At 36.4% G+C, this 26,712-nt stretch overlaps 3 protein-coding genes across 3 annotated transcripts; all 3 read right to left on the bottom strand.

Annotated features, from left to right (window-relative positions):
- Positions 1-839: 839 nt before the first annotated feature.
- On the bottom strand, positions 840-4,306 carry si:dkeyp-82a1.6 (torsin-1A-interacting protein 2). Its single transcript, XM_067412695.1, has 8 exons — positions 4,143-4,306; positions 3,312-3,440; positions 3,055-3,225; positions 2,803-2,982; positions 2,580-2,684; positions 2,328-2,444; positions 2,115-2,174; positions 840-2,024 (listed from the first exon to the last, which is right to left on the bottom strand). The coding sequence occupies exons 1-8, from the start codon at positions 4,210-4,212 to the stop codon at positions 1,243-1,245; spliced, it is 1,614 nt and encodes a 537-aa protein (XP_067268796.1). The 5' UTR covers positions 4,213-4,306; the 3' UTR covers positions 840-1,242.
- A 145-nt stretch (positions 4,307-4,451) lies between these two features.
- On the bottom strand, positions 4,452-13,118 carry zgc:112962 (uncharacterized protein LOC548348 homolog). The gene is made up of 15 exons (XM_067413933.1): positions 12,921-13,118; positions 12,745-12,829; positions 12,482-12,550; positions 12,139-12,213; positions 11,799-11,909; positions 11,411-11,521; positions 10,828-10,902; positions 10,488-10,598; positions 10,104-10,214; positions 8,471-8,581; positions 8,306-8,314; positions 7,926-8,081; positions 6,413-6,550; positions 5,757-5,831; positions 4,452-5,626 (listed from the first exon to the last, which is right to left on the bottom strand). Exons 2-15 carry the CDS (start codon positions 12,764-12,766, stop codon positions 4,854-4,856), a joined length of 1,947 nt encoding a protein of 648 aa, XP_067270034.1. The 5' UTR covers positions 12,767-12,829; positions 12,921-13,118; the 3' UTR covers positions 4,452-4,853.
- Positions 13,119-16,600: 3,482 nt separating this feature from the next.
- On the bottom strand, positions 16,601-25,766 carry LOC137038924 (4-trimethylaminobutyraldehyde dehydrogenase A). The gene is made up of 12 exons (XM_067413932.1): positions 25,616-25,766; positions 24,894-25,062; positions 23,507-23,652; positions 22,032-22,161; positions 21,787-21,921; positions 21,444-21,640; positions 21,060-21,200; positions 20,034-20,222; positions 19,323-19,410; positions 19,076-19,217; positions 17,379-17,491; positions 16,601-17,256 (listed from the first exon to the last, which is right to left on the bottom strand). The coding sequence occupies exons 2-12, from the start codon at positions 25,042-25,044 to the stop codon at positions 17,162-17,164; spliced, it is 1,527 nt and encodes a 508-aa protein (XP_067270033.1). The 5' UTR covers positions 25,045-25,062; positions 25,616-25,766; the 3' UTR covers positions 16,601-17,161.
- Between the last annotated feature and the right edge of the window lie 946 nt (positions 25,767-26,712).

Raw genomic sequence — 26,712 nt, 5'->3', positions numbered from 1 at the left:
AGTGAACTCATTGTCATGTTTAAGAAACCAATTTGAAATGATGAGGGTACATGGTGGTCATAAAGGGATGGACATGGTCAGAAACAATGCTCAGGTAGGCCGTGGCATTTAAACGATGCCCAATTGCCACTAAGGGGCCTAAAGTGTGCCAAGAAAACATCCCCCACATCATTACACCACCAACAACAACCTCCACAGGGGTAACGAGGCATGATGGATCCATGTTCTCATTCTGTTTACGCCAAATTCTGATTCTACCATCTGAATGTCTCAACAGAAAGCGAGACTCATCAGACCAGGCAACATTTTTTTAGTCTTCAACTGTCCAATTTTGGCGAGCTTGTGAAAATTGTAGCCTCTTTTTCCTATTTCCTACTGGCCCGTCTGGCACCAACAACCATGCCACGCTTAAAATTCCCATTCTGACTTTCAGTTTGGAGTTCAGGAGATTGTCTTAACCAGGAACACACCCCCATCACAAACCCACTACAGTTACCAAACTGTGGAAGAAGAGTGGACCAAGATCACACCAGAGCAGTGTGAGTATCTAGTGATGTCCTGTGGCCACAGATGTGCTGAGCTCATTCAAAGGAAGGGCCTCTATACTTCCTACTAATTTATGACTGCTGTAAGCATCACATTTTTGTTGTAATGTTTTTTGTGCTGCATTGGTTACTGTTCTCTAATTTTGATCTCCACTGTGTGTGTATATATATATATATATATATATATATATATATATATATATATATATACACTAAATTAAATGTTATCAAAACATAACTACGGCAAAACAGTATTATCCAAAGAACAAGGAAATGACACACAACAAAAAAAACAAATATAGACAGACTTTTAATTATTATAATCTTATTCACGCAAATATTTGAACCCAAAATACATTTTGATTGGTAAAAAGAATTAAAGAGAGCTTAACTTCAAACATCAGTGCAAAACTTCAGTCAACTACCGCACCTGGCCTTGGGAATAAATGTACAACTATAAGGCAAATGCATTGTTATAATATAGTCAAGGTCTAGTATCTGCCTTCACACACATATTATCAAAGAGTCAAATTCAAAACCATTTGTATAAAACATTTATAAACAAACACTTTTTCTTAAAAAAACCTCTTTGGAATAAAGATCATCTATGTACATTTAAATGGTACTTGGACTCAAAACTCTACAAATTGACATCCAGCCCAATACAATGATTCAATCTCATGATTTTCTGTAAAGGTTAGCCACTACATCCCTGCTGTTCAAATTTTTCCTCTGGAGCCACCGGCAGGATGACATGAGAAATTCTGCTCCACAGTCCACTCAGTTTATCCACATCCATTTGATTAAACTTAGCAGATTTTTCTGAGGAGACAAACTTCTGTTTTACATGGTCATGTACCATGCCCTCCACTGAGCTTAGACTGGCCGATTGGGTTATTTCATCCACAGAAAGCATCACAGTGAAGACGAGGAAAACATTTTTGTAAGCTGCAGTCTCGTGGTCACAGTAACGATAGAATATGAGTGTAGATCCAGGAGGGAGCTCCTCAAAACGGTGCACAACAGCTGCAGGTTTATCACCCTCAAATGCTTCACTCAGTGCTTTATCAATCTCCAGCTTGACCTGATCACTGTCTATTGCACTTTTGGTGGTGCCGTTGATTTCTAAGATGGAAGCGTTATGGAACATAGAGTATGCCGCAGCTAATCTTCGAGCAAGGCAGCCCAACGTCCTTTCAGCCCGAAGGCCAGCAGTCAGAATTAAACTGACCGGTTCAGTAGGGCTGACCATTTTGAGGTGGCGTTTAAGATGTTTCCCAGTCCTCTCCCAGAACACTGGACGCTGACCGGGAAAAAGGACCTTTAGAGTAGCTAACTCCACATCAAATTTGTCCATTGATTCAGAATGGGACACGTCAGTTTGATGCAAATGGGAGTATAGAAACATACGATAGGCCAAAAGGGGCAAAATCAACAATCCTGTCAGTATCAGAAGCTTCAACATGTTCCACAACAAGCCTAGAAAAACATGCAGCATAAAGCATAATGAATGTGAGACAAATCTGCTTGCTTAAACTATGTGGAATAGATGAAGGACATAAAAAATACCTCGAGAGGAAGAGACTGGACTTGCTTTTGAGGTGACTGGTTTCTGCAAATTCTTCAATTCTTGACGAGGAAGTAAAATAATTAGGATCTACAAATTTTTCTTTATTGGCTATTTTTCTTAATATACCAAATTATAAATGTATAAATGATTAGAACTCTTTTTAAAGTAATAAAATATGAGAAAAGTGGGTAAAAAATACAAAACATTTTTACCTGTGTTTTTGTGAGGAGCGGCTTGATTTGTGATGGGATATTTATTTGTTGGGTAGACGTTGCTCCTCTGGAGTTCTGGTGGGTATCTGTTCCAGTTATCAGCAGGATAAGGTTTCTCTAGTGATGGGATATAAACTTTGATGAACAAAAATGTATGAAAAATTGTAACATATACAGTAATGAACATTATCAAGCATCATAATGTTCACTATAAATATACATATATATTTAAAATATAAACACTTTACAAACTTTTGGCCGTCTCCCTTATGTTATGCTGATATTTCAGGCTATTATTTCTCATTCTAAAATCCTCTCCTCGTTTTTCCAGTGGTACATCACCCAAACTAAAGGGATCTGCAATTAAAAAGATCCTTGAGAGTAAAAACAACTACAGCTGACATATGTATGTATTTCAATGCAAATGAGTTGTGCATTATTTGGAAACTGAAAGGCAAGTTTAATGATAACAAACCTCCAGATATTGGGACTGTTCTGTTATTTTTTATTTGGGTTTTGGGTCTGAGTTTCTCACAGTCCACAGTTGTTTGATGAATGGATATTCCGCTGCCCAGTATCACGTCATTTTTCAGATTTTCTCCCCCTGTACAGGCAGGATGCTTTTCTACTGTCCCAGACTGGGCTGAGGAATCCACTGAAGAAACATAGCACCATCTAGTTAATATATTTTGACCTAACACATGCTTGTTCCTCAATAGCATCTTACCTTTCAAACTGGGCTCATGGTCCTGCTCAGCCTCCTCATCTGAGATCATATCTTGATCTTGGTCTTCATCCTCGCCCATCTCCTCATCTGCGTGTTTAAATTCATCACCTCTCTCATTTATATCTCCTGCTCTCTCTGTCTCTTCAAGCTTTTGGATCTTAACAGGGGATTCTGAGTTGGTTTAATAAAGACAAAGATTAGCATAACAAACATTTAAGACAATATATTTATTTATTATTATATTTTAATTGACATACCATAATCATCCTCCTTCTCGCTGCTCTTGGACTGCTTGGATCCATTGACAGCTCTGTTTGCCCCATCATCATTCTTCGAATCCCGAGTTCTTTTTAGAGGGGGTCTGGTAAGTTTGGAACTGTTTTTAACTATAAGATAAATGATGAAGATAAATATATATAAGATAAGATAAATGATAAATATAAGATAAATGATCTTACAGAAATATACCAATCAGCGGAACATTTATAGAGTAAATATACATAATATCAACAACTGTATTCATTGTGATCTTTAATAACAGCCTTATAATAAAATGTTTACACTAAACAAGTTGAGAATGTTAAAATTAAACTATTTACGTTAACCAGTGGATATTTGAACAATTTAGCTAATGCCAACTATATAATTCTATATAATTTATGTTTTATAGTAACAAACAAAACAAAGTAAATGTTTTATAAAGAACATGTGAGTTATACACGAATGAACGAGACAATCTGATCGGAAATGGTAAAACGTTATCATATAAAATTGCGATAATATAAACTTGATGTAACTTACGGAGACGCTGACCTCGGAAAAAATATTTTGCATTTAATTCATAACAAATATTGTAAAGACCAACGATGAGCCCTGAATCCAAACTCAAACATTAAGGTTTAACGTTACGCTAAGCATACTGTTTTCTCAACAGATTTATATCAAGGGTGAACCCCTAACAAAAAGTATTCGCCGTACATTATCTGTTCGAAAAGAATGAAACTAATGTTTATTGCAAGAAAGTAGCATTTGGTTCAGTTGACATTTCTGTAAGTAGTATGTAGTCCTGTTAGTTTATAAAGTCAAACCTGTCTTAGATGTAATTCTGGCGCTTTTCCTCCTATTTGTAGGTCCGTCTTTAGAATCACCCGAATCCATTTGTTTATATTTTAGTTTCTTGACAAACTTTTACATTTACTCTGCAGCTAAAAACCGGAAGACGGAACATTAATGATGGTCTCCGTCGGAGCGATTTCGGTGGAACACAACGTCACTCCCGGAAATAGTTCACAATTACATTTACTTTCATTTCATGAAAAGCTCAGTAGCATACGGTCTTTATTTCTGCTCGCTGTGATTCGTAACAAACGTGTTAAAGGAAGCACACAGCAGATGCATTTATTTAAGGCACGTTTATTTTCTCTAATAAAGTTTTACAGTATGAAAACCTTAACTATTACCAAATATATTACACATCCTTCTCCGATCAACCACATTTAAAGATTAAAAATAACTTTTAATGTAAGACATAATTTAGACACAAACAGATATACACGAAAACAAAGATAATTAATACAAATGGGACACTTAATTAATTTTATCCTTCAATAAATGTCATAATCTGAAAAGTTATTATTGCTAAAGAAAATTGTGCGACCAGTCATTCATACCGCAGCAGCACATAAGAATATGCATTCTTTTTTCAGTTCAAAATATGAGCCCTCATTTGTGAGGCAATGCATGAGTTTAAAATGTAAAGTAGTAATTTGTGCAACAACAACAACATTCTAATAACGATTTCAAAATGATTTATCACAGTACCCACAGCCCTGCAGTTCAATTTTCTTTTCTGCAGCCACTGGCAAGATGAGATGTGAAATTCTGCTCCAGAGTCCACTCAGTTTGTCCACATCCATTTGATTAAATGTAGCTAACTTGTCTGAGGAGACAAACTTTTGTTTTACATGCTCTTGAACCATCTCCTCAACTCTTCCTAGATTGACATTGGATGGCACTTCCACTTCTCCTTCAAGCATTACAGTAAAGGCCAGGAAGACGTTTTTATAAGCTGCATTCTCATGGTCACAGTAACGGTAAAAGATGAGAGTGGATCCAGGAGGGAGCTCCTCAAATCGGTGGATTACTGCAGCAAACTTTTTACCCTCAAATGCATTTCTCAACTCACTATCAATGTCCAGCTTGACCTGATCACTGTCTTGTGATGCTTTACTTTTTCCATCAATGTTCAGAAATGAAGAGTTACGGGCAGTGGAAAAAGCTTGAGCCAAGCATCGAGCCAGACAATCAAGTGTCCTTTCAGCCCCGTGACCAGACGTTAGAATAAGGCTGACGGGTTCCGTGGGATGCTCAGTTTTTAGGTGGCGTCTGATATGAATCAGACTCCTCCTCCAGAGTTCTGGTCGCTGATTTGGAAAGTTAATCTTAAGTTGTTCCATTTCCTGGTTGAACACATCCACCACATTAAACTCTTTTGGTTCAGGTAGAGTTGAGTCAGAAAAATATAAAGCGACACAACATGACACAAGGAGGACAACAACAGCGAAAAACAGTTCTGTAAGAAAATAAATTATTATTAGAATGACGTAACTGGATGTGGTTCTGTGAAAATAATTTGACAGTAATTTTTCATAATGGTAAAGACTTTAAGTAATTTCTTTATAGTCTGAATAGTGAGAACTCACTGTCATTACATCCCACGCTGATCTGTGCTCGGTTGTCTTGTGGAAGTCCAGAAGAGGCATTTTGTTGTAGTGACTCTAAATGTAAAAAGCAGGCAACAGCTTTTAAATATAAGAACAAACTTTTACCACTTTTCAAATTGCAACCTTAATTGACATAATCTATAGAAATTAGATTACAAAAGGTACATTTTATTATATGGCATTATGCAGGAGAATCACTTAAACTGGCAAATTAATGATGGACAAAATTGGCTTTTAATAAAATCTGCTGTCTATGCAGTAGAGAAGAATACATTTTTTTGACTAGCTTGACTAGAGAAAAAGGTATGTTGCATTCCCTTTGGCCAAAAAAGTAAACACTTATTATACACTTTTGAACTTGATGCCGTCCCATCTCAATGTCGATCTAACTGTACATGGGTGGGTAATCAGGAATACAAAAATGCAAAAGCGCACTTAGACTGGTAGTTTTAACAAAAGCGATCGAAAGTCTGCCAGATGAAGCAAATCCGGTATCATGCAGAAAATTTTGCTGACAAATAAATGGAGATATCTGAGTGCAAGTAACATGGATAAAAAGTACACATTGTTCATTTACATATACTACTGACAATGTAACATTACAAATAGTACTTTTTCTTGCAAACTGGGCTCACGTTCTTGCTTGCCTTCTGTAACTGGATCCTGGTCTTCATTCTCACTCATGTCATCCGTTTCATCTGTGTGTTCACCTCTCTCATTTATATCGCTTGCCGTCTCATCTTCATTTGTCCTTTGGATATTACCAGAGTTTTCTGTAAATTTAATGAAAAATATTGAGTCCACCATTTTATCCCATTTTTAATCACCAAAATGTAATATTTAAAAAGAAAATTCCTGTGAAATTAAATTATGCTCGCCTCAAAGGGTTAGTTCACCCAAAAATGAAAATTCTGTCATTAATTACTTAGCCTTATGTTGTTCAACACCCATTAGACCTTTGTTCATCTTCGGAACACAAATGAAGATATATTTTTTTGGAATCTGATGGCTCAGAAAGGCCTCCATTGACACCAATGTCATTTCCTCTCTCAAGTCCCATAAAGGCACTAAAGATGTTGTTACAAAGCCCATCTCACTACAGTGGCTCTACAATAATTTTTTGAAGCAATGAGAATAGTTTTTGTGCACAAAAAAAACCCTAAATAACAACTTATATAGTGACGGGCCAATTTCAAAACAAAGATATGATATCAGTGTATTAATTCATAACGGTTTGAAACTTTGTTTTGAGATCGGCCCCTCACTTTACAAGTCATTATTTGTTTTGTTTTTTGTGGGCACAAAAACTATTCTCTTCTCTTCATAAAATTATTGTAGAACCTCTGTAGTGAGATGGGCTTTGTAACAACGTCTTGAGTGCCTTTATGGGTCTTGAGAGAGGAAATGACATTGGTGTCAATGGAGGCCTTTCTGAGCCATCAGATTTCAACAAAAATACCTTTGTTTTTGTTCCAAAGATGAACAGAGGTCTTTCAGGTGTCGAACGACTTGACGGTAAGTAATTAATGACAGAATTTATTTTTTGGTGAACTAACCCTTTAAAATTGAATACAACTCTTAACCCTTGCTTCATTTAATTTGCAGACTGCAAATTCGCCCCGCCTCCAATCACTCACACCAGGAAAGCAAGCATATACTTCATTATAACATTATAATATACATCAAATACATAATTCACCCACTATATTTTAATAAATGTACATGGTTTGTCATATCAGCAGAAAAAACCCCCGGTATAGCTTCTTTTGAGACTCCCCTGCTTTGCAGCAGAGTAATGATATTATGCTAAAGCCCGCCCACACATTGATGTGATTGGTTACAAGGTAGTTTGTGCCGTCAGAAACGCCAGATAGATAGATAGATAGATAGATAGATAGATAGATAGATAGATAGATAGATAGATAGATAGATAGATAGATAGATAGATAGATAGATAGATAGATAGATAGATTATGCATAAAAAATGCGATGTGCTGTAAAAATAACAGTTTTGCGTCATGCAGCAAACTTTTACTGACAAATAAACAGGGATATCATGGAGAAAGAATACTCATTGTTCATTTACATATACTACCGATAAAATCTGTGCACTTATCATTTAAGCTGACTTCACAAATAGTATCTTACCTTTCAAACTGGGTCCAGGTTCTGGCTCTGAGATCATATTTTGATCCTGGTCTTTATCCTTATCTGCTTCATCTGTGTGTTTAAATCCATCACCTCTATCATTTATATCTCTTGCCTTCTCTGTCTCTTTAAGCGTTTGCATCTTAACAGGGGATTCTGTGTTGGTATAATAAGACATATTAAGAACAAATATTAGCATACCAAAGATGTTTTGGTCACTGAAGTAGCCACAATTCTGTTGTATATAAGATAATATTAAACACTGATAAATGGTTACTAAAATCACAAAATAAAAGACCAAAATAAGAGACCATTATGACAAGCTTTAATTTAGTTTGAATCAAAAAGCACAATCATAACTTCCTGCAAACAAGACGTACCATCCTCTTCTTTACGTGCAGAATCACCAGATGAGCCAACATAAAATAGAAGAAGAAGAGCAGTTTTAGATCAGAATGGCTGGTAGATCTCTCAACTTTCTGATGCTAACCTAACTGAGGCTTAGAAATGACAATTGACAGCAAACAAATGCAATGAAAAAATACCTCCTCCTGTCTTCTCTGGTTCAACAACATTATCTTCATCCTTTTTTATCACAGATTCAGACTGAGGGTCGTTCCCACTCTGAGGACTGCTGGGAATCGGTGTCATCTTCTCTGTGAATCAGACAAGAAAAAGTATATAGTGTTGTGTTCAATAACTGAGCGTAAACAGTGCTATAAAGCCTTAAACAAAAATTGTACATTTGTCGACTTATACATTTGCAGATGGTTTGTCTAAAAGCATTAAAACACACAGACATAAAAACAATGTGGTTTTAAGAGAATACTGAATATTGAATATTTAAATACTAAACGCACAGAAAATAAAAGTTAATACTTGTTCTCTAAATCCCTGCATTTTTTTCATTTCCTTATTTAGAAACCACACATGCATTTAGCTTGAATTAAAAAGCATGATCATAACTAGGGGTGTCAACAATAATCGATTCGGTGATGCATCGCAATGCGGGGCATGAACGATTCAGCATCGATGCGGCAAAGTGCCATAATCGATTATGTCACTGTTTATTTTCTGGCGGACGATAAAGTTGTGAAGTTTCAAATACTTCCGGTTCCGGGAGAATAACAACTACAACAAGGAGGATGGGTGAGGAGGAGGGAGATGACCGCGATAGACGGGTTATTAGAAACGACCCGAGGTGTGTAGGATTGTACGTATATATTTTTTGCACAATAATAAATGAATCTATAATGACGAAATACGGCGCAATTCACCTTTATTCCACAAGGTGGCAATGTCTGATACCCAATGGTGAAGTGACGTTTCACTCATAGTTACCTCTGACAGAAAACGAAACAATAATTATAATCTACAAAACTTGAAACGACTCAGTGATTTACTTCAGAGAGCAAGTACTAAACACAATCATATGTTAGTGTCACTGTCTCTTGATGATGGATGTGGTCAAGAAGCTGTCAGTGATCAAAATATTGATTTTGAAGACATTGAAAATGAGTTTGGAGAATATGCTGGAGATTGCGAATATGAGGCAGATGCTGATATACTGGTAAACGAACTCTGACGAGGTCATATGATGATGGTATTAAACATCTGCTCAAACTGAATCCTTCCAAGCTCCAAAAGGTAACGAAATAGGTTTTATTTTATTCTTCTGTAGCTGTTACTCTAAAATCAGGATTTTTATATATTATCACAACAGGTAGAGGTCTATCCATGTTAAATATAGATCTGGGTTGCTAACGACCTGAATATGTAAGAATGTTTGGTGAAACAGTCATGCATTTAAGGGTTAATTGCATTTTATTTAATTACATTTTACTTTATTTAATAACTTTTATGTCAAAGATACAGGAGACACATAGCAGCCAATACAATCTGTTGTTTAATATCTGCTTGTATTGCCTCATGACTGATGAAAAATTTGCTTTGTGTGCAGTAGAATTTTGATGCATCACAATGCATCGTAGAATCGAATTGAATCGAATCGTTACCTGGTGAATCGTAATCGAATCGAATCGTGAAGGCAGTGCCAATGCACACCCCTAATCATAACTACTTCCTAATCTGACTCTAAGCAATACAACCGCTTATAAATTACAACACATATTGATAGCATTGAAATGCAGTAATCTGCATCATTCTAAGAAAAAATACCTCCTCCTGTCTTCTCTGGTTTATCAACATTATCTTCATCCTTTTTTATCACAGATTCAGACTGAGGGTCATTCCCACTCTGAGGACTGCTGAGAATCGGTGTCATCTTCTCTGTGAATCAGACAAGAAAAAGTATATAGTGTTGTGTTCAATAACTGAGCGTAAACAGTGCTATAAAGCCTTAAACAAAAATTGTATCTGTAATGGCCGTAAACTTTAACTTCATGCCACTTATTTTCTCTTTTTATAATTTTGAAACATGAAAAATTATATATATATATATATATATATATATATATATATATATATATATATATATATATATATATATATATATATATATATATCAGCAATTGACAGCAAACAAATGCAATGAAAAAATACCTTCTCCTGTCTTCTCTGGTTTATCAACATTATCTTCATCCTTTTTTATCACAGATTCAGACTGAGGGTTGTTCCCACTCTGAGGACTGCTGGGAATCGGTGTCATCATCTCTGTGTGTCAGACAAGAAAAAGTATATAGTGTTGTGTTCAATAACGGAGCGTAAACAGTGCTATAAAGCCTTAAAACAAATATGGAATCTGTAATGTTCGTAAACTTCCAATTCACGCCACACTTAATTCTCTTTATATGCTTTTGTTACATGACAGAGAAAGATAGCACTGTAAAAAATATTACACAACTATGATATGATATGCTGTCAACAAACAAACAAAACTCACTCTCATTCTCTGAAACATTGATCTGTGGTTGGCTTTCATGTGGATGTCCAGAAGAGGCAGTGTCATGGATTGACCCTGAATTTAGAGAGCAGACAACAGCTTTTAAAATGGAAAAATTAAATACTTTACAAATAGCAACAAAAATTCACCTAATCTACAGAAATTAGATTCTAAAATGTTGCTTAGCGTCTAGAAGATTGCCTACAATTTCTCCAGTCAATAACTGAGCGTAAACAGTGCTATAAAGCCTTAAACAAAAATTGTACATTTGTCGACTTATAAATTTGCAGATGGTTTGTCTAAAAGCATTAAAACACACAGACATAAAAACAATGTGGTTTTAAGAGAATACTGAATATTGAAATACTAAACGCACAGAAAATAAAAGTTAATACTTGTTCTCTAAATCCCTGCATTTTTTTCATTTCCTTATTTAGAAACCACACATGCATTTAGCTTGAATTAAAAAACATGATCAAAACTAATTCCTAATCTGACTCTAAGCAATACAACCGCTTATAAATTACAACACATATTGATAGCATTGAAATGCAGTAATCTGCATCATTCTAAGAAAAAATACCTCCTCCTGTCTTCTCTGGTTCATCAACATTATCTTCATCCTTTTTTATCACAGATTCAGACTGAGGGTCGTTCCCAGTCTGAGGACTGCTGAGAATCGGTGTCGTCTTCTCTGTGAGTCAGACAAGAAAAAGTATATAGTGTTGTGTTCAATAACTGAGCGTAAACAGTGCTATAAAGCCTTAAACAAAAATTGTATCTGTAATGGCCGTAAACTTTAACTTCATGCCACACTTATTTTCTCTTTTTATAATTTTGAAACATGAAAAATTATATATATATATATATATATATAATATATATATATATATATATATATATATTATATATATATATATATATATATATATATCAGCAATTGCCAGCAAACAAATGCAATGAAAAAATACCTCCTCCTGTCTTCTCTGGTTTATCAACATTATCTTCATCCTTTTTTATCACAGATTCAGACTGAGGGTCGTTCCCACTCTGAGGACTGCTGGGAATCGGTGTCATCATCTCTGTGTGTCAGACAAGAAAAAGTATATAGTGTTGTGTTCAATAACTGAGCGTAAACAGCACTAAAAAGCCTTAAAACAAATATGGAATCTGTAATGGTCGTAAACTTCCAATTCACGCCACACTTAATTCTCTTTATATGTTTTTGTTACATGACAGAGAAAGATAGCACTGTAAAAAATATTACACATCTATGATATGATATGCTGTCAACAAACAAACAAAACTCACTCTCATTCTCTGAAACATTGATCTGTGGTTGGCTTTCATGTGGATGTCCAGAAGAGGCAGTGTCATGGATTGACCCTGAATTTAGAGAGCAGACAACAGCTTTTAAAATGGAAAAATTAAATACTTTTACAAATTGCAATAAAAATTCACCTAATCTACAGAAATTAGATTCTAAAATGTTGCTTAGCGTCTAGAAGATTGCCTACAATTTCTCCAGTTTTATGTGTGTAAGATAAGGGAACAGCATATTGTGTTAATTCTCCGGAATTACATTCCTAAAAACCATTTTAACACACATGAATTCTATCACGATAATAAAACTTTGACTTCATGCTACACTTACCACCCTCTCCTGTAGTTTTTTCACCTAACAAAGAGCCACTAGATGAATCAATCGAAGCAGATGTTAATTCTACATTTGAAAAGAAGAAAAAGAGCAGTTTAAGTTTTTAAAGACAATGATTTGAGCATTTTTGGAATGTCAGAAAAATTAAACAAGTTCTGGAAATGTATGCACATTAGTCCATATTTTCATCTATAGTCCATATTTTCATCTATAGTACATATAGAATATTCAAACAGTACAGAAACATTTGATATATTTACCACTGTCGACTTCGCTTGCCATTACTCTTGCACAAATGCCTCCTTTATCAATGAGTTGTGTTGAAGCAGAGCATTTGAAATGGACCTGAATGTACAAACACCACATACAAATATTTAAACCACAAATGCTCAAGTAATAACATAAAAATACACAGTTAATACGAGCGTAACATAACCTGCAATAAAGCAAACACGTTGGCTAAAAAAATTATGTTGATAACAAAAACCTCTGAAACTTGTTCTCCTAGTCTGAAAAACCTAACTCTGAAAAATTATTATCTGAGTGTCACCATTCACATATATGTCGGATTTTGCCCTATAGGACAAGTCACACTTCCAAACGCAACTGCGCCACTGTGGTTCCGGGTGTCGCTAGGAACTGTTGGGATAAGTGAATTGTTTCCCTCGGAAGCTTTTTGAAGAGGGACATCATATGCAAGCCAGGAAAGAATACTTTTAATACTAAGAAATATCTAAAATAAATAAATAAAATTATTACATACAAATAAAAATTAATGGGTTCATAAACTCTACAGGGCATAAACTCCACAATCACTCAAGAACAAGCCGCATGTTATGAAAGTTTTTCTAATAGTTTCAATTATTTCATGCCATTCTTATTCTTCATAAATCTTAATCCACTAAAACTAGCACTTTGCTCAGTGACTTGCTACATAAAGTCCAATTTTGGGCTTTTTTTTTTATTAAGTATATTTTTTATACAAAAATCGTTTTTATAATGTATAGGCTACTGATACATTTGAATATGGTATTTTGGCATTATTGGCACAATATGTACGATTTTTGGTTTTTATTAAAATATCCAAAAACCGCAAGAACAATGCTATATATTTTGTTGCCTTGTGTACTTACATTATACTAAATGTTACCCTCAATTTCTGTATTTTTTTATTTTGTAGAAACCATGGAAACATCAAAGAAGCTTTAAACATTTAGAACAGACATAAACAAATGTGCAAATGTGTTAAGTTTAGCCTCATGTATAAATAATTATCCCAACTACAAATCCGATTCCCAAAAAGTTGGAACACTGTACAAATTGTGAATAAAAAAGGATTGTAATCATTACAAATTGCATAAACTTATATTTTATTCACAATAAAATATAGATAACATATCAAATGTTGAAAGTGAGACATTTTGAAATGTCATGCCAAATATTGGCTCATTTTTGGATTTCTTGAGAGCTACACATTCCAAAAAAGTTGGGATAGGCAGCAATAAGAGGCCGGAAAAGTTAAATGTACATATAAGGAACAGCTGGAGGAGCAATTTGCAACTGATTAGGTCAATTGGCAACATGATTGGGTATAAAAAGAGCCTCTCAGAGGCCCCGTTCACACTGCAGGCAAAAGTGGCCCAAATCTGATTTTTTTGTGGGTTAAGTGACCAGGTCAGACTTCTTCAGAGGTAGTGTGAACACTCAAATCTAGCCCAGATCTGATTTTTTCAAATCAGATTTAGACCACATACATATGTGGTCCTGAATGTGACCCAGATCTGATTTTTTCCAAAGCGGCCGCAGTGTGAACAACCAAGGCGGATTTGATATGACTTTTACATCAATCTATGTCGACATTTGTCACAATTATGTGCTGGCGAGTTAGCCCTAGACAACAGACACAGACAGTAACATTAAAAATTTGACTGGATATGGAGAGCAGCGATGGAGCGAGTCAATGGAGAGAGACTGAGGTGTTAGACCTAATTAGTATATGTGGAAATACTTCAATTAAAGCTACGCTAGAAGTATCCTACCGTAACCGCTCTGTTTTTGAAAAAATAGCACACGAAATGGAAGAACGGGGACACAGAAAAACGTGGCTTCAGTACCAAAGGAATGTGACAAAAGGCCAAAATAACCAATTTTGCTCTTTTTTTTCTCCGTTCTTCTCTTCAGCACATGCTCATTAATGTTATGGCTTCCATTACACAAACATTTTTGCTTACCTCCTCTATAACCTCCTGAACTTTAGTGCAACAGCGTGCTGCGTCTGATGTCATTGATATTGTTCTTTTGCACATGTGGGTTAGTTTGAAATCTCAAACAGTTCACACTGGAATCAGACGTAGGCCACATTTAAAAAGGTAATGTGAAAAGCCAAACAAAAAATCTGAATTGAGCATTAAGACTTGCGGTGTGAACGGGGCCAGAGTGGCAGTGTCTCTCAGAAGTCAAGATGGACAGAGGATTACCAATTCCCAATGCTGTGGTGACAAATAGTGGAGCAATATCAGAAAGGAGTTTCTCAGAGAAAAATTGCTAAGAGTTTGAAGTTATCAACATCTACAGTGCATAATATCATTCAGAGAATCTGGAACAATCTCTGTGCTTAAAGGTCAAGGCCGGAAATCCATACTGGATGCCCATGATCTTCGGGCTTTTAGACGGCACTGCATCACATATAGGAATGCTACTGTAATGGAAATCACAACATGGGCTCAGTCCACAGTGTTATTCGCCGTTGCCGGCTAAAACTCTATAGGTCAAATAAGGCAAATCTAAACAGCCATATCTTTCTCTGGGCCAAGGCTCATTTAAAATGGATTATGGCAAAGTGGAAACCTGTTCTGTGGCCAGACCAATCAAAATGTTAAGTTCTTTTTGGAAAACGGACTAAAGAGGACAAGGACAACCCAAGTTGTTATCAGTGTTTAGTTCAGAACCCTGCATCTCTGATTGTATGGGGTTGCATGAGTGCGTGTGGCATGGGCAGCTTCCACATCTGGAAAGGCACCATCAATGCTGAAAGGTATATCCATATACTTCCATCCAGATGTCGTCTCTTTCAGGGATGACATTTTCCAACATGGCAAATTGCATTTTCCAACATGACAATGCCAGAGCAGACCACATACTGCATCAATTACAACATAATGGCAGATTAAAAGATCTGGGATCTGTCAAATCATTTCAGATGTATTAAGCGAGGTACGAAGAACGGGCCCCAGGTCTTGGTCATATAATTCAAATATCATCAAACGTTGATTTATTTCACTAATGCCATTCAAAAAGTGAAACTTGTATATTATATAATTCATTACACACAGACTGATATATATGTAACAAATGTTTTTCTTTTAATTTTGATGATTATAAATGACAACTAAAGAAAATCCCAAATTCAGTATCTCAGAAAATTAGAATATTGTAAAAAGGTTCAATATTGATGACACCTGGTGCCACACTCTAATCAGCTAATTCACTCAAAACCTCTGCAAAGGCCTTTAAATGGTCTCTCAGTCTAGTTCTGTAGGCTACACTTCTAGGGAAGACTGCCGACTTGACAGATGTCCAAAAGACGAACATTGACAACTTGCACAAAGAGGGCAAGACACAAAAGGTAATTTCAAAAGAGGTTGGCTTTTCACAGAGCTTTGTGTCCAAGCACATTAATAGAGAGGCAAAGGGAAGGAAAAGATGGAGAGTATTGTGACACAAAACCCATTCAAAAAGTGCTGAGTGGTCCAAAGTTATGTTCTCCGATGAAAGTAAATTTAAGTCAGGGTACTTAATTTCCCATGTTTAGAAACAAATCTTGCATTCATTTCTTTTCAATGAATTTCAAAAAAATTCAAAGGTTATGCATTAACAAAACTATTATAGTTTTAATTATGCATAACCATAGAATTTATTTTATTTAAAGAAACTGTCAAAAATAAAGTTGTAATTTAAAAAAAAGGCATCAGCATTTAGAGCAGCATTAATATTCCCTTAATTTCAAGTGCACACATTGTGCATCCATGTTTCACCAATCTTGTAGAATGCAGTAGTCGTTTCATTCTTTTCTTTATTTAACTGATGAATACATGTGAATTGAAATGAATTCTAGAACACACTTAATGTTTGTTTTATTCACAATTAGCCCCGCAAACATGTAGAAACTGACGCCACAGACACAGTTTGCATAAAAGTGAAGGAAAAAAACAAAAAGCACTTTTTTACTCTTAAACCAAGCCCCTTTTATTTGAAATGCTACAAACCTGTCAACCACCAGTCTAATACAAATTCTTCAAGGTGTTGAGAGGTGGGGACAAAGTGACAGCAAAAAAAACAAGTCTAACGCCAGACAGAAGTATAACCGTAAGTAGAAACACATCACAAGGCACTTGCTTTTTTAATTAGTGAGCTATGAACATTTAGAAAATTCACTGGTTTTGAGAAACAACATAGTTCTCATAAGATGGTGATGTCATACAAACACATTTAAGGCCTTATGGAATTGAGGCAGGAATATGGACTTTCAAAGAAACAACGACACAGCTCTTAGCTCCTCTTCAAGCAATTGACAGCTAGTAGTAAACTGTATTTGTAAGATCTTACATTGCAAACAAGATCTGAGAACTTGGAAATCACATTGCTGGCAGGAATGCTGGTGGTTAACCACAAAATAGCCTAAAAGATGCTTTCCACATCTCCCATTTCCACCACAACAGTCTTGAGCTGAGAGTAGTACTCAGTCGTCACTAACCCATTCTCCCTTCCAAACCCTAAAAGAAAAGGGGAAGATAACATGTTAGATCTCTCTAGCATTTACAAAGTATACTTATGTGTACTGAAACAAATGGCTGAACATATTTAGGTTTAAGTTTTTCTTTTAAGCTTAGAGTACCTGACATCTTGTAGCCTCCAAAAGGAACTTCTACAGGGCCGACATTGTAGTTGTTGATATAGCACGTTCCTGCCTGAATTTTTTCAGCAACTCTGTGGGCACGAGCTATATCCCTAAAAACAAAGCACAGGAGAATGTTAAATCTAATATCAGGGCAGCCAGCTTACTCAGTTCATTTACTGTGATTAATAAAAACAAAATATGAAGAAAAAAATATTTTAATTCACACAAATGTATTATATATATTTAATATAATATATATATTCTGAAAATAACAGATTCAGTTAAAATACAACTAAATCATAGCACTTCCCACAAAACAAATTCAACATCATAAATAAACCATAAAAAAATGACTCCTGGTTCAGGGCTAAGTTTAAGGCCAATATACTATATAGTCCACACCAAAGGACAATAATGTTTATCACTGCAGTCATTGTCTGCCACTTTAAATGCACAAAGTAATTCAAATGAAATTGTTCCTGTGGGTTGTTATTAGTGATGTAAACTTCCTTATTCTCAGAATTAGAATGATTAAAACTGTTCAGTTATCATTATACTTATTGTCCTTTGTGCAAACAGGCCTTTTCAAAATAGGGCTGGTGACAGAAAATCATTAGCTTAGTAAAGTCTTCCCCAAAATAATACAAGCATGTGTGTGTTCATGTTTTTCTATCCTGGTGGGGACTTTAACCTGAATGCACACTGACTCATGAGGACTTAAGTCACCGTGGGGACCTAAGTTGAAGTCCTTATGAGGAAGCAAGCGTATAAATCATACAGAATGAGGTTTTTTGAAAATGTAAAATGCAGAAAGTTGTCTGTGATAGGTTCAGGGGTAGGGTTAGTGTAAATCCTAGATCAGACTGCATGATTTTCAAACTCGTCGAGTCACTGCTCTTTTCACACTGCATGACTGAACAAGAGGGAGAAAAAAAAAAAAAAAAAACCCCGCTGACAACTCTCTCTCTCCGGTGCGTAAACTACGTTTCCCAACTAAACACACGTGCAATGTGACAACTAAACAACGCGATATCACACGTGCGTCAAGACTTTGAACTGTTATTAAAAATGATAAACTCCAAATTTATCCAAAATCCGAGTTTGCTCCAAATTGTCTGTGTGCTGATTTGTGGATAAAAAGGAAAAGATTATGGTGGAGGAAAATGTTGGAGAGACAAAGGGAGCAAGGATTGTGTTCTGCAAAGAGAGTTTGAGGTAAATAAATCATTTTGTAATGTGCGGCTGGACGCCTTGTTTCTCTTTGATAGAATTGTAAATATATCTATAAAAAATACTGATATTCTGGTCTAAAACTCCTCCCTGAACCTCCTGTGGCCCTGTATCTTTCTCTCATTGGCTGTCGGTCATCACCGATGTAATTTTCAGTCAGAACTCATTTCACACAGCAAGATTTTGAATCGCCGACAGCTCCAGATATTTAGCATGCCAAATATCTTGCATGTGTCGGCGACTCGTCTGCGATTCTCTCTGATCGCGTGCATGAGCACCGATTGGCCTATGATTTCGGGCATTTGTCAGCAATTTCACAAAACCTCCAACCAGTTTTTGTTGGTTGGAACCTCCAACCAGTTCCAACAAGACTTTCTGTTTAACATTTTATTTTAAAGTCCCATGCTTATTCACTTTGGCAGATCCCCGTTTTTTGTAAACAATATTCTGTATTGAGGAGTCACCTGGTGAAGACTCCAGATGCCAAGCCAAAGGTTGTGTTGTTGGCTCTTTGAAGAACCTCCTCCTCTGTGTCAAAAGGCAGAACAGACATCACAGGGCCAAAGATCTCCTCTTTTACACAGGTCATATCATCCCTGCAGTTATCTGTGTGTGTAGCATAGTAAAATAAAAATACAGATAAAGGAGCTCAGACTCAAGCTGATTGCGAGATCAAAAGTAATATGAAGGGGATGTTAATATGGCTCTCACCCAGCACACATGGGGACACAAAGTATCCGTCTTTCAGTTTGGAATCACTGGGAACAAATGGTTCTCCTCCACATAAAACCTTTGCACCCTAAAACAACAATGATACAGTTTTTCTTCAACTACATAAATAATATTTGAAATAAAAAGAAATAAATAAAAAGAAAGAAAGAAAGCCTAAAAGGTAGTAGCAACAGATCTTTTCTTCCATATTGACTTACAGTCGAGTGTAAATGAAGAAGAAAAAAAATAATTAGAAAAGGGACTCGGTTATATCCATTGGTTGTTGATTGAATTTTGTGATGCGACTCTTGTGTTCAAAAGCCAACTGTGGAGGGGTGGGTCTTTAGAAGACTAAGTGATTGGAGAAGTCATACGTCCGAAGATCAAGTTAACATTTGATTAAACATTATGAGGTCCAAAAAAAAAAAAAAAAAAAAAAAAAAGGTATATGGATGATTTATTCACAATGAGATCTATAACATAAATTTACAAAATAGATGAGATGAATTTTCATTTCATGCTGAGTAGTATTAGTATAGATTTTAATGCCTTGTCAGCATCTGCAAGAATTGCACAAATACAATAAAATACAGCAGTTAAGATTACGCAAGATTTTTAACATTTACATATTTTTCATAGTAAAATCCAGCTAAACAAGGCCTTAAGAGAGCTTTCATTTCAAGCTAACTTTAAATAGCTGTACTAAAGTACCTGTTCTTTAGCTTGTTTGATGAAGCCCAGCACTTTTTCCATGTGGGGTTTACTGATCAAAGCCCCCATGCGCGTCCCATCACACATGGGATCCCCAACAGTGATGGTCTTGGTCCTCTTCACCACTCCCTCCAAGAACTGTGGCATGATCTCCCTCTGTACAAACACTCGCGTTCCATTGCAGCACACCTGGGAAAAATTCAACACATTGACAGTAATATCTTTAATTCGAGCAGCTTTTCTGTTATAATAATTTTGGGAAACCAGTGGCACACAAACCATCCTTTGCAGGTTTGGTTTAAAGAAGCAGTTTTTTAGGAAGGCGTTCAAATCTACATGGAGTACTACACTAGTGCAGCAACACACTCGTGACTTGTGAAGCTGTAGGTTTTTGGGTTTGCAATGCACTTTTAATTAGCAATGTTTTCATCCAAAGTTGCGAATTTAACTTGGAATATAGCCTAAAGATTTACAAAAGCACCTTTCCATCTCGTGTTCAAGAGAACAAAATCATGTCACTTCTTGGGAAATTGGTGCAAAATATCTGTATTGCAAGTTGATGCAATCAAGGAAGCCACTGTTGATCTTTTTTGCTACATCATTAATGATGTGTGCCAGAGCACGTAGACAATGCTGCATATTGGATAAACGCTGTGTTCTGATGCCTGGCGTCTGGGAACACAATCATGGAGACGCTTCTGGGAGGGAATTAAAACAAATAATTTTGATGACAGACTTTGGCTCAGGCATTTCAGAATGACAAAAGCATCATTTGAGATGCTGTGCAAAGAAACTAGGCCACTGCTTAGTCCAGTTATCCTCTGTTGAGGCAAAGCCATTTGAATTTTGTTGTTGCACATCAAGGGACTTATTTGGTAAATTTGTTTCCATCTGATTTTGACATTTCCATCCAGCTGTTTATGCAATATCCCAAAATGCACATTAAAATAGGTGGATGGAAACATAGCTAGTGACTACAAAAACATAGAAACAAATGTGCAAATGTCTGTTTATAGTTTAACACACCTCTCCCTGGGTAAGGAAGTTAGCCATGAGGGCCCCTTTGATTGCATTTTCCAGCTCACAGTCCTTAAAGATGATCAGTGGTGACTTTCCTCCAAGCTCCAGAGTCACCTGCTTAACACCTTTGGCTGCCATTTCCATAACCTTTATAGAAAGGGCACATCACATCAAAAATAAATGTTTTAAATGTTAATAACTATCGTTTTTATCGAAGAACATTTAGATCCGGAACACAGAACATAACTTCTGGAATAAAAAAAATCATTTTCAAACCAAAGGTTTGAAAATAAGCAGCTTTGTCAATTTTAGCAGAACTACTGGAAATATCTTCGAGTGAAGACTTGCATATAAACTCACACACAAATGTATTGGGTTGTTTTGCTATACCTTTTTTCCAGTAGGAACGCTCCCTGTGAAGGACACTTTAGCCACCATGGGATGGTGACACAGCAGTCCTCCAGTCTCGGCTCCTCCTTGTACCACGTTAAATAGTCCATCTGGGACACCTGCCTCTTTATAGATCTCTGCCAACATGATTGCGGTCACTGGGGTCATGGGAGATGGTTTAAACACCATGGCATTGCCTAAGAAGGGAAAACGGTCATATGTTTGCATAAGAGACCGAAACAGACATGGGAAATGATAGAGGACAACTTTCAAAAAACACAATATTGGCAACTGCATGTATGAAAATCCAGTGACAAATTACAGACATATAACATTCTCATACCGCAGGCTATAGCTGGGGCTGACTTCCAGGCAGCTATCTGGAATGGGTAGTTCCAAGCTCCAATGCCAACACACACTCCCAGTGGCTCCCTTCTGGTGTAGGCAAAAGATCCTCCTGGAAGCTGTATATGCTGGCCTGAGTTTACAAAGACCACTCTTAGATATGATGTATAAAGCATTTCCATTTAGATTCTTTGAGAATATCAGCCACCTTTTCATGATTATCGACTAGTAATCCAAGCCTACCTGACAGTGTGGGGGCAATGCCAGCATAGTACTCAATACACTGCCAAGCAACGTCAATATCCACCTGAGCCTCAGTGATAGATTTGCCATTGTTGGCCACTTCTGCTCTTGCAATTTCATCTCTGCGCTCCTGCATATGAAAACAGAACGTGACATAAAATCAGTGGTGGAATGTAACAAAGTACAAATACTTCTTAAGTGCATTTTTCACGCATCTGTACTTTACTCAAGTAGACTTTGTTACATTTTGCAGCAATTATTATACTTTATACTCCACTACATTTCTACAATGTTTCATTACATTTTCTGATCAGTTTTAGGGCTCGACATTAAAGTCAGCATGAAACAGAAGTAGAGATCGTCTTTTTCTCCTTATTGGGACGTATATCAGAGCTAAACGGCCTCTGCAATTAGAAAAAGAAAAAAAAGTAGGGCAGGGCTTGATTCCGTCCTTCGGGATTTGGTTGGGTCGTTGGAAGTTGCTAAAAAAATGGAAGCAGACTTGAATGCCAGCGACAGGTGTCTAAGAGTCTGTGCAGAAACGAGACAGAGCAGGATAGCCCCGCACACGCACCATAGAATGTGACTGGGAGAGAAGTCGTTTCGAGGGGGGAGGGGAGGTTAATGTATTTGATTAAAGATTATAAACGTCACACGACCAAGAGTGCTGTTTTCCTGAATACCCTCACGACTGACAATGTGACACTGATTTCATATGACAGTTCCATAAACAATTAATTAACATTAAGTCACTAACATTCTAGATGCAATATTGACTGTTTTTGATTGTTTCAACAGCGAAGATTTTTCCAAACAGAGATCACAGCAGAACCACAACGCATCTCACAGAAAGCGTGTTAATGAATGATTCAGCATTTTGAACCCTGTCGACATAATTGTATCGACTAACAAGCTTTGAGGTCTATACATGTCAATAAAACTTTTACCTATGGAGAAAATTAATCAGATTTTCACTTCTGGAACATGACTGTTGCACTCTATTGGCCACAATGCTGTTCATGAGGAAATCTGTTTACACAGTTTAAAGTCCTTGTTACAGTTTAATTACACATCTAAGTACCTAGAAATATTAATTAGCTATCCCTCAGTTTCACAGACAAGACTCAAACCTAGTCTTAGACTAAAAAGTATGTTTGAGCTGGTTTAGCTGAAGACAACTTGCACTGACATGTCTTTAAATATATCAGTGGCATTGTTTTGTCTCAAGATACAACCAGTAATTTTTTTCATAGGCATGTTTATAAAAGCTACTTAAATGTCCTAATTGAACTAAGGACTAATCCTGGCTTAATCAAAGCCTTGTCTGTGAAACCAGGCCTTTATGTACTTACTAAAGGGTATGGATTAGAGTTTGATTTAGGGTTAGTTGCATGTAATTATGCATAATTAATAACATGCAACAAAGACACTAAAATGTGACCAAAATCATTAGAAGCAGCATTATACGCGTTTACCCTAATAATTCTGGCAGCCTCCAGCATGATCCGGGCCCTCTCCATTCCTGATAATTTACTCCATTTTAGGTATGCAGAATGAGCACTTTTTATGGCCTGATCTACCTCCTCCTCTCCACAGGGAATCATATCACACAGCACACGACCTAGGAAGAGAAAAAAGGGTAGCACTGTACAAGCACTGAACACGATAAAAGGCAGCCCACCATTAGGAGCACATCCTTTTGTTATATTAAATTAAAATTGTTCAGGATTTTTATTTGTTATATAATTGTTTCTACAATTGTCTATTGAGATGTGAGGCAACAGACTGCAGGATAATTAAAGTAAATCAGTAACTCAATGCACAGCTTGTAAAACTAGGGCATTGTGATTAAAGGTACAATTCACTCAGAACTACAAACATGACAGATCTATGTGAGACCAATGTAGAGGTTTGGGTAAATGGAGTGATTAATAATCAGTATGTAAACTTGATGAAAATTACAACAACATTTGCCGTTCACATCCTTCTAAAAGTTCACAACAGCATTATAAATGGCTATTAAATGACCCAGGACTGACAGATCAACATGCTATTTCCTTCCAAGCCAATACAAAAGGACGAACTGTTCAGTATAAATGAAAGGAAATGTGCGTATGAAGATATTTATTAAGCTTATTTTGCAGCTGTGAGGCACCTTAATGGCATGCACTTAGTACTTTATAATAACTTGCACAAGTTGCATTTTTGCACTTGATCGTGTTTTGCATTTTATTTATTTATGTGTACATTATGTACATTGGGCGTTATTGTGAATTCCTTCACTGCTGGTTGGTCTTGTTGGGTAGTGTTGTTGTATGTTCATGTGTTTTATGTGAAGCATTTGCTGCAAATCCAATTTCCCCTTGTGGGACAATAAAGGTACTTTGACTTTTGACTTTGCCTATTGACTAGAGTATTGACTAGAGTCAACAGTGCATGATGTAACTATGCAGCACCAATATCTGTGGATTGCCAGACACAATTATGATTTGGGTAGTATGTCCTGATGAGCTTTATACATGAGTGTATAGTAATCAGGGGCAATTGAGAGACCGCGCAAGTGATTTTGTAGCATACTGACACCTATTGGTCCATACATGAACTTGAAGTTTGTTTACCAATGCTCTTAAATCACACTTTTTTGTTTTGTTTTGTTCCTTTTCATCTATGCTGTTAACATGGGCTCCAGTGTCTCTATATTATGTTCAAATCAGTGTAATATTTATGCAGTTGGTCAATTACATGCTATAATTTGATGTCAAACTTAAATTTAAGTTACATGGGGCGGCGGCTTCATATAGGATTAAAACTAGAAAAAAATGCACATAACCTTAAAGTAAATTTAACACCGTTAAATCATACCAGTTGCAGGTTCGTATACTGGTTCAGAATTCTTTGTGTCCTTTGGCTTCACTCTCGCTCCTCCCCAGAAATTCAGCGGCTCCTTCACCACCAAAGTACCCGTGGAAACGTTCTGAAACTCGGGCAGCGACAGAAGCGGTTGCTGAGCCATTCTGGTCTGGACTGAAACCTATTATGTAAATACTCGGTCAATGTCAATACATGGAGTATATATATATATATATATATATATATATATATATATATATATATATATATATATATATATATATATATATATACACACACATACACACACACAGTATAGAGATACTACTGTAACTGTAAGTTACTACAGGAAAGCGTGCAACGTTTTGCACAGTTTTGTTCAAAGCAGCTTCAGTGATAACAGGAAAATTGTGCATTCTGGCTGGCTGTTGTTTAGCTTAAGTCAGTTTAGTTAATTTTATATATACACACACACAGTATACAGACACTACTGTGCAATTAAGTATTGCACTACAGGAAAGCGTGCAACGTTTTGCACAGATTTCTAATAATGGTTTGTAGCGGCTCGGCTAACGTTAGGCTATCCATGCCCCAACGGAGAAACGCCCATTTTACAGGTCAGTCAACAATTCGAATGCTGCACTGCCTTATCCAAGTAGCCCATATGCAGTAATTCTACTAAAAACTAAACAGAATTTTAAAAGTGCATTCGACGTAAAATTCAAGCACCTTACCTTACTCAAAACAAACTGTTGATCGCTGCACTAAAGCAAATAGTTCGCCTTCTATGGTTGTGGGGCGAAAGAGGGACGTCTCTACAATTGTCTTCGACTTTAAAGCATATGGTTGCTCAAACTGACCCCGTGATTAGATTACATAAATGGTGGGTGGGGTGATATAGGAATGTTACTTTAAGCACCGCCTTTAGACCACATTTTTATGATTTTTTAACATATTTTGCCCAAAGCCCCAGAAGGCATGAATTGCGCAATTCAGATATGCATCTTCAATTTGATGTGCATAATTTTCATCTCGTACCTGTTACATAAAAACATAAGAAACTCGGTTATTACTTTATTTTGCAGTGCCCTTGCTACACGTGACATGTAGATCTAACTATAAAGTATGCATGCTAACCCTAAAGCAAACCCCAATCCTTAAACCCTACAGTAATGTAGTTCATTATTACACTGTAACACGGAAACAAATAAGTGAAGCCAGAAACTCTGTAACTCTCCGAATGACAATAGACAAGAATGTATCGCAACTATGTTGTTTTCTGTCTTCCTTTCTCACGTGTAGCTACATTTGATCTGTCTACTGCATGTGGCAATGAAAGTCACCTTTAAATATAGTGCTTAATACAATAGTTTGTTCAAAGCAGCTTCAGTGACAACAGGAAAATTGTGCATTCTGGCTGGCTGTTGTTTAGCTTAAGTCAGTTTAGTTAATTTAATCTATAAAGCAGTTCTGCAGAAAACAGTGATCATCATCCAGCTCGGTTCAGTTCTCATACAACAGTACCGTAATATTGTTGAATATTAGTGCCCCCCAAAAATAAGCCAGTGGCAAAGAAACCACTCTATAAGGTAACAATAAAAAAAAACACTTGCTGTTGGGGGTGTCAGTTCTCCACTTGCCAACAAACACGGTGATATGATTCAACCCACATCACCCAGCCAGAATTCATATTGTGATCAGTAGCATTCAAATGTCCATCCAGTTCATTTTGCTTGAAGATCGGTTTCATCACATCAGTATCACATCAGGGCCTGTCTGGTTCTTGTGGTCTTTGCTGAAACCTTGAATGTCCATTTTACAGCCATATGTA

Source organism: Pseudorasbora parva, chromosome 13, assembly GCF_024679245.1.
Source record: "Pseudorasbora parva isolate DD20220531a chromosome 13, ASM2467924v1, whole genome shotgun sequence".
Classification (NCBI taxonomy): domain Eukaryota; kingdom Metazoa; phylum Chordata; class Actinopteri; order Cypriniformes; family Gobionidae; genus Pseudorasbora; species Pseudorasbora parva.
This window is presented reverse-complemented; position numbering and strand designations above follow the sequence as displayed.